Source organism: Symphodus melops (genome assembly GCF_947650265.1).
Source record: "Symphodus melops genome assembly, chromosome: 20".
Taxonomy (NCBI): Eukaryota; Metazoa; Chordata; class Actinopteri; order Labriformes; family Labridae; genus Symphodus; species Symphodus melops.
Window position 1 is genome coordinate 1,081,171 of NC_136710.1, and position 7,500 is coordinate 1,088,670.

General features: G+C 47.1%; 2 protein-coding genes across 2 annotated transcripts in view; both read left to right on the plus strand.

Annotated features, from left to right (window-relative positions):
* The window catches only part of LOC306841614 (uncharacterized protein), a gene marked incomplete at its 5' end in the record, with an annotated part of 4,504 nt that extends 469 nt beyond the window's left edge, over positions 1-4,035 (plus strand). Inside the window, 5 exons of the mRNA XM_079371559.1 lie at positions 269-339; positions 445-562; positions 642-806; positions 902-997; positions 1,075-4,035. Coding sequence (XP_079227685.1) covers positions 269-339; positions 445-562; positions 642-806; positions 902-997; positions 1,075-3,363 — 2,739 coding nt within the window. The 3' untranslated portion in view covers positions 3,364-4,035. The remainder of the gene's footprint in view (positions 1-268; positions 340-444; positions 563-641; positions 807-901; positions 998-1,074) is intronic.
* Positions 4,036-5,850: 1,815 nt separating this feature from the next.
* The window catches only part of LOC306841092 (F-box/WD repeat-containing protein 7-like), a 19,096-nt gene continuing 17,446 nt past the window's right edge, over positions 5,851-7,500 (plus strand). Inside the window, exons 1-2 of the mRNA XM_079370750.1 lie at positions 5,851-5,897; positions 6,965-7,478. Coding sequence (XP_079226876.1) covers positions 7,002-7,478 — 477 coding nt within the window. The 5' untranslated portion in view covers positions 5,851-5,897; positions 6,965-7,001. The remainder of the gene's footprint in view (positions 5,898-6,964; positions 7,479-7,500) is intronic.

The following is a 7,500-nucleotide window of genomic DNA, read 5'->3' on the forward strand; positions in this document are numbered from 1 at the left end:
TGTGTGTGTGTGTGTGTGTGTGTGTGTGTGTGTGTGTGTGTGAGAGTGTGTGAGTGTGTGAGTGTGTGTGTGTGTGTGTGTGTGTGTGTGTGTGTGTGTGTGTGTGTGTGTGTGTGTGTGTGTGTGTGTGTGTGTGTGTCTGTGTCTGTGTCTGTGTCTGTGTGTGTGTGTGTGTGTGTGTGTGTGTGTGTGTGTCTGTGTGTGTGTGTGTGTGTGTGTGTGTGGGGATAAAATAATCTAAAAAAACAAACAACTCTTCCTCCTGCAGGAAGCTAAAAAGAAAGGCAGCGAGCTGTTGGCGTTCCCTCTGAAGCTGAGTCACGTCCAGCCTGCGTCGAGGTCAGCGAGCTCGTTCACACGTTTTAATCACTTCAGATAAAGACAACAACAAACCCAGACGTTTGTTTGTTTGTTTGTTTGTTTGTTTGTTTGTTTGTTTTGTAGGATCTCTTTGGAAACGCTGGACGCTGACCTGCAGTGTCTGACGTCTCGCACGCGCTCAGTAGAGGAAAACGTGAAACGAGACACGGAGCTGCTGCAGCAGCTGGACGACTTCCTGCAGGTGACACGACGACCTTCAGATCTTCTGTTGTTAAAGACGAGCGGCGTGTTTTCATGACCTCTGTGTTTGTGTTTGTCAGTCGGCCACCTCGTCTCTGTGCTCGCTGCGCTTCAGTCGGCAGCAGCTGAAGAAGGAAGGCAGCGAGCTCATTGACTTCTTCTGCGAGGACAGGGAGACGTTCCGATTGGACGACTGCTTCGGCATCTTCAACACTTTTTTCTGCAGGTTCACAGCGGCGGTCAAGGTACCGTCGGAGTGTTCACGTGGTTTTGACAAATATTCCCCTTCAAAATAAAAGCCCAACAAGTAGTAGAAGTAAATGCGTCTTTGTGTTTAAAGGAGAATCTGGACAGGGAGGCGAAGGAGGCGGCACGCCGCCTTCGGATCCAGGAGCTGGAGGAGCAGAAGCGTCACTCCTGGGCGGGCGGCGAGGAGGTAAAAAGTCCCCAACCACGAAACGCCAATAAAGTGCTTCACTCGTTATAAATCATCACTTCCTGATTCTGTCGCAGGTGGGCGGAGCTTTTCGGTTGCGGTGCAGCAGTGAGACGGATATGTCGAGACACAGCGAGGCCGGGCTGCTGGTTGAACTCCTGACCCGCCCGCGCTCACCCAACACGCTGGGACGCTCCGAGAGCCTACGGCGCTCGCGAAACTCCCCGTCCACCTCCCCGTCCATCGCCGCTGACCGCGAGCTGAGCACGCTCCTGAGGGCGGGACACCTCGAGCAGAAAGCCACCTCGTCTGAGCGGAGGGGCGCCGGTCTCTCCCCTCTGAGCCCGAGACTCAGGACTCACAGCTGCCCTCAACGCCACCAGCAGCCTCAGGTGCAAACGCCCTCCTCAACGCCTCGGATCACTTTGAGTGCAAACCATGCAACCGCAGATTACCTCGGTCACCCTTCGACGCCGTCTCAATCAAACGCCATCAACGCCACGTGCAAAGATTCAGACAAGTCTACCTCGGATGTAAACCAGCGATCGGACAGCGAAGATGGACTGGATTTAAGTCTGAGCAGGAAGTGGACTCTCCCGGACCGTCGGAGAGGGGAGCTAGCTAGAGCGGCCTGTGACAAGCAGGTGGACTCAGACATGTCTGTGATCGTGGAAAGACGCACGCTGGTGCCTGAGCTTAAAGTGTTCGACAAGGTGACCAGCAAGAACGGACGGCCTTCCACCAATCACCTGCAGGGACACCAGCAGGAGGACGTGGTCGTCACCGATTTGGAAGACGAGGTCCCATCAGAAAAATCAGAGGTGCAGATTTCCGAAGCGAGCTCTTCCCCGCTGCAAAGAGAGGAAGAAGACGGACGGGAGGACAAGGTGATCGTTTGGTGCGTGACCGGCGTGTGTGAGGCCGCTGGAGACCTCTCAAACCCGGACACGCGTACAGAACCTGCGAGGGATCAGAGAGCGAGTGACAGTCAGGGAGGAAGTCAGCAAGCTTCCTCTGCTGCTGCAGCCAATGGCATGCCTTTAAAATCTCAACTGGCCAATGAGAAGCAAGTGCCTGTACCCATTAGCAGCCAACCGGTGCCTGTTTCCCGCTGTGACGACCCATCACTTCAAGGTGCTTCCCCGAGGTGGCGTCCGGCAGAGTCTCCGTCAGCCAATGAACTGCCTGCTCTCACCGAAGATGCCTCCAAGGAAGCGAAAGAATCAGCCAATCAAGGGAAGGAAGAAGAGGGCTCCTCGAATGAGACCGTCCGAGAGCGGTCGACGAATCACCGAATAAGGTACGGTACGGGATCCGGTACGGGATCCGGTCCAGACACGGGCGAAAAGACGGAAGCAGATTCTTCAAAGGGAAAGGCAGGAAAATCCAAACCATCCACCAAGAACCTCCCTGCGTCCAGAACCCAACAGTCTGGTTTGAAACCTGCAGCCCCAAACAGCAAGTACAAACCCGTCCGCACCCTGACCAACTCGGAGAACCAGGGTATGAGACGGGTAGTTCCTATCTCAAGGACCAGCCGAGGTCCATCTCAGAGCAAACGTCCTGGAGTCCAGCAGAGCTCGTCCAGCACCGGTCTAAAAGCCTCCAACGCCAACAGTGCATCCGTGAGCCGAGGAGAAAGACCCTCCACTGCTCCTTCGTCCCGTCGCTCCAGCGTCCACAAGACCACCGACCCCAAGGACCAGAAGGTTCCAGGTGCTCAGGCGTCCGCCCAAGACCAGAACCTGGGCTTGCAGAGGAAGCCGTCCATTCGGAAGCCTTTAGCGAAACCCAAACCTCAACCGGAGGAGAAGATGTGTCGCTCAACACTTCGGGCGCTCGCTCAAGGAGGAGGAGGAGGAGGAGGAGGAGGAGGAGGAGGAGGAGGTAGCATCAGCGCCCCGGCTACTCCGATGCACAAAGCAGGAACTCCTCCGTCAGTGCTTCCAAATTTTGCCCGAAACACCGCCTCTTCTTCTTTCAGACGAACTAACACCACCCTCGCTCCTCCGGCGCCACCTCATTCATCCCACGCCAGCTTAGACGCCTCCCCTAAATCCTCCCCGAAAACCACATCAGTCTCAACCTCACCTGGCCCCGCCTCCTCCTCCTCCTCGTCTTTTGTACGAACCGGCTCGTTGAGAGTATCCACCACCGCCGCCCCCCCCAGGTCCTCAGATCACAGCAACTCCTCCTCCTCATCCCCGTTAACAAGGTCACAGAGCATTAGAGCGCCGCCGCGCCCATCCCCCCTCGACTCACTGGGGCCCCCTAGAGGACACCGGCGGAATGACAGCGGCACCTTCTCCGACAAGTCGAGCCATTCTCGGGACTCGAGCAAATCCACGAGGCAGAGCTGGAGATAACAGGACATATCTGCGACCGCCACCGAGAAGGACATCGGAGAATAAAGACTGAACGGATGAATTCCTTAGAAAAGATGTCACATTTTGTTGTATAAATAAAGAATTAAGCACAGACACGTTGGAGGTTCAGAGGTTTCAGTCCATCATCGCTGGAGCTAAAGGCTCATACTCCTACTGGCAGCACTACGTTAGACGGGAATCCCATTTTTGGGGTCTAAAAGGCACCAACAGTTTTGGAATTGGTCCCGTAGATCCTTCAACCCGCAGTCACAAGAGGGGCTGTAATGGCTGCAATCAAATCCTGATGAACCTCGCCGTGTCACCGCGCTCTTTAAGGCCCTCAGACTTCATCGACTAAAAACAGACATTTTTACAGTCGATCGTCCGCTGCTGTTTTAAGAGATTGTTCATTGATTTTTTAAATAATAAAAATAATAACTTTATTTATATAACCTTTAAAAACAAAATGCTTTACAGATAAAAAACAAATACATCAACATTTAGAGAAGGAAAGGAAACAGACGGATCAAACAGGGAGTATAAAAAGAGAACGGGACGACATCCCATCGCAGGCTGTACGTAGAATTAGGATAAAAAGAAGAGATCAACGAGAGCTGGTCAAATAAATAATGGAGTCTGGTTGTTTGTGACTTTTAACGTCAAACCTGATAAAAGTTATCTGAGTATCCCAGCAGAGAGCAGGACTCGAGCGTCATCAGCGGTAGATTAACACCTGCCGTGTTCTGAGGTACGATTCCTGTTTCTGTCTTTGACAAACAAAGATCGATCTCTGCAGAGAATCTGTTTACTGACTCTGAGAAGAACAATCTGAGCGTGTCGGCGTCTAACACAACTTTTAATGGACGCACCTCGACCGGACCCGTTTACCCTTCAGGATCACATTTCCATTTAAACCCAGACAGACAAATATGATCATGTTGCATATCTTCAATAACACAGGAGTGACTCTGTGTGCACACTGAGCTCGCCTGTTATTGTAAGGTGTTTATGATGTCTTCTCAAAGATGATTCATGTCGTCATTAAAGCTGTTTGTTTTTTGTTCTTATGGGGAATAAACTTCGAACCCACGTAAGATTTAACTTTCCTTTCCTGTTTTTTTTTTTTTTTTAGTTTAAGCCTAAAGAACATTTATCAGGTCCAAGCACAGCTAGTGACACAGATGGCGTTCTGCGAGCTGTCACGTGAACCTTTTAAGGGATAAATAAGACAAACATTGTCTCAATATATGACTTTTTTTTTTTTTAATTTAAAGTGACTGAACACCCGGCTGGTCGCACCCCTGATTTAAAAACACTTGATTTGATGTCTTAATTTTGTTTTTGATTGTGCACATTTAACTTATCTAACCAACCTGACGACCTGATTGAATTAAAAATCATGACAATTATTTTAATGCGTTCGATTGCTTTATAAATCTCAGATAATCATAAATTAATTTAAAAAAAAAGAAGTGTGAATATTTTTTGACAAAGATGTTCAAAGTGTCTCTGATTTAAACCATCAGCGTCCGACTCACTGGGAAAGTCTGCAGTGCCAAGTTTGTTTAAATAATTGTGTTTATGGATCTATATTTATGTATGTATTAATATTTGATATATATATTATCTATATACTAATAAAGTGTTATCCCACTAACACGCTGTTTGACCTTCTGTTTGACCTTCACTTCTAAATGATCCTGAGCTGAGTTCAGATTGTTCATATAAATTACAGTATAGTGTCATAATGACTTTGTCAGTCTGTTCGTCCACCGCTGGCCTCAACTTGTCCTCTAGCGCCACCTCGTGGTCGACAGAGTGAAATGTGGGCGGATAAAGTTTTGATGTAAATAATAATTTAGACCTTGTAAATCCTGCGAGGGGAGATTCAATGTTACACTCTGTTGTTGAACAGTGTGTGACCGAGGTGCCCTTTAGCAAGGCACCGACCCCCCCACTCTATATTAATGCATGTCCATAGGAGTGTGTGTGTGTGTGTGTGTGTGTGTGTGTGTGTGTGAGAGTGTGAGTGTGTGTGCGTGTGTGAGAGTGTGTGTGAGTGTGTGTGTGTGTGTGTGTTACAGCCTCTTTGTGTAGCATGTCTCAAATTAAATTTCGTAGCATAAACTTAAATGTTAATAATATTTTTTACCGTGTGAACATTTATACTTTAAAACTTAATTTATTGCCAAAAAGTCCCACAAAAACCCTTTCATCATCATAAAAAAAACACAAGGCGCGCAAAAATCACGTCACAACAGCGTTTTTGTGCGTAACTATTGTGCATGACGTCATCACCGCGCGCCAAACAAAGCTCCATGTGCACGAGCAGAAAACAAACGAAGCGCGTGAAGTTTAAAATCTCTTTTTGCTTCTTGTCAAAGTTAAAAGTGTGAAAACGTAAAAAACTGTAATGTAAAGAGACACAGTGAGAAGATTAGTTTAAACATAGTGAAGAGAATCAGAAATATTTAAAAGAGAAGAAGAAGAAGAAGAAGAAGAAGGAGCCGGTGTGTTTAAAGTTTAAAGTCCAGGTCAGTCTGCTTTGTTTTACATCTTTTATCTCTGCTTTACGGTCATCCCACTTATTCTCACATGTGTTCATCTGTGGGTGTTTTACTCTCTGATCCCTCTGAAGTCAATCCTTGTTGTTTCCTATTCATCATTTGTTTATTAGTTTTCTGTCTGATGTTTGTTTGTAAACGTCACTTCCGGTTCAGCTTCTCTAAACTTTCAGCTGTCAAACCATCAAAACTTTTCATAAAGTTTAATCACCTCGATTTCAAAGTCGCTTTGTAGATTAGGTAGTAAAATTTGAAAGTTGGACAAGTGAAATAACTCTTTGTTTGATACAATAAACAAACTAAATTAAAAGAAAAAAAAGTGTTCTGAACTCTGATTGGATCAAAAAGCGACCAGAAGAGTTTAATGACGTCCGAAATTCTTTTATTTTGCACAGAAAATAAAATAGTCAGCTTTTAGTTTGTGTTAAGCTTTCTGTTTGAATTTAAGCATGCTTTTATTTTGAAATAATTTGATTTATTTTATTCGTTAAGTTAGTGCTTTATTTATATATATATATATATATATATATATATATATAAATATATATATATATATAACAAACGGACATTTGTTGTTGCTGGTGTTTTTTTTAAATGCTCATCTTTGGACAATATCTTAAAAGTTTTTTATATCTGTACCTTTATTTTTATCCTTTGTATTTTTAAAATCTTTCTGCTGTCAGTCACTCAGAGATTTTTCTGGATGTCCAGCACATGTTGAAAATTGACAATAAAGATTATTTTATTTTGAAATAGCATAAGGCCCCCTCTGGTAGACTCCGTATTGGTTCACTCGGACTTACACGAAACCACGACTGACCCGAACACGTTCACTGCACGTTAACCACGACGCGATCTCTGAACGAGACGTCGCCCTCTGCTGACAAACAACAAGTACTGATAAATATTTCTGTTAAAATAAAAATAGTCTGTGTGTGTGTGTGTGTGTGTGTGTGTGTGTGTGTGTGTGTGTGTGTGTGTGGATTGGACAGTGAGGTATCATTCCTCCCGTCTCACGCTGGTTTCTGTTTTTTCAGGATGAGTCTTTTTCTGTCGGCTGCGTGAAAGAAGCTGATGGAGGAAGAGCGTCAGGAGAGGAGGGACGAGGAGGAGAGGGACGAGGAGGAGAGGGACGAGGAGGAGAGGGACGAAGCCCTCGAAGAGGACAGAAGGATCAAAACTCCGTCCAGGAGAAGCAAAGAAGAAGATGAGGAGGAGGAGGAGGAGGAGGAGGAGGAAGAGGAGATGATGAAAGCAGAAGACAAATCACAGAGACAGCTGATTGGTGGAAGCACGCCGATCTCCGCCTCCTCCTCCTTCGTCTACTCTCCTTTCCTCGCCTCCTCTCTTTCTCGGGTGAGAGGAGGCGAGGAAGACGACGAGGTCAGAGTCTCCATCGGCTTCACCATCGAGGACGAGTCGTGTCCGTCCGAGCCGTTTGGCCCCGCCCACATGGAAACGCCCAACCAGATCACACGGATACAGGAGGGAGGAGACAGGAAGGAGGAAGAGGAGGAGATGACATCACCATCGCTTCACCTGCAGAGTCAGGTAGGACTGATTTACTGCTGCC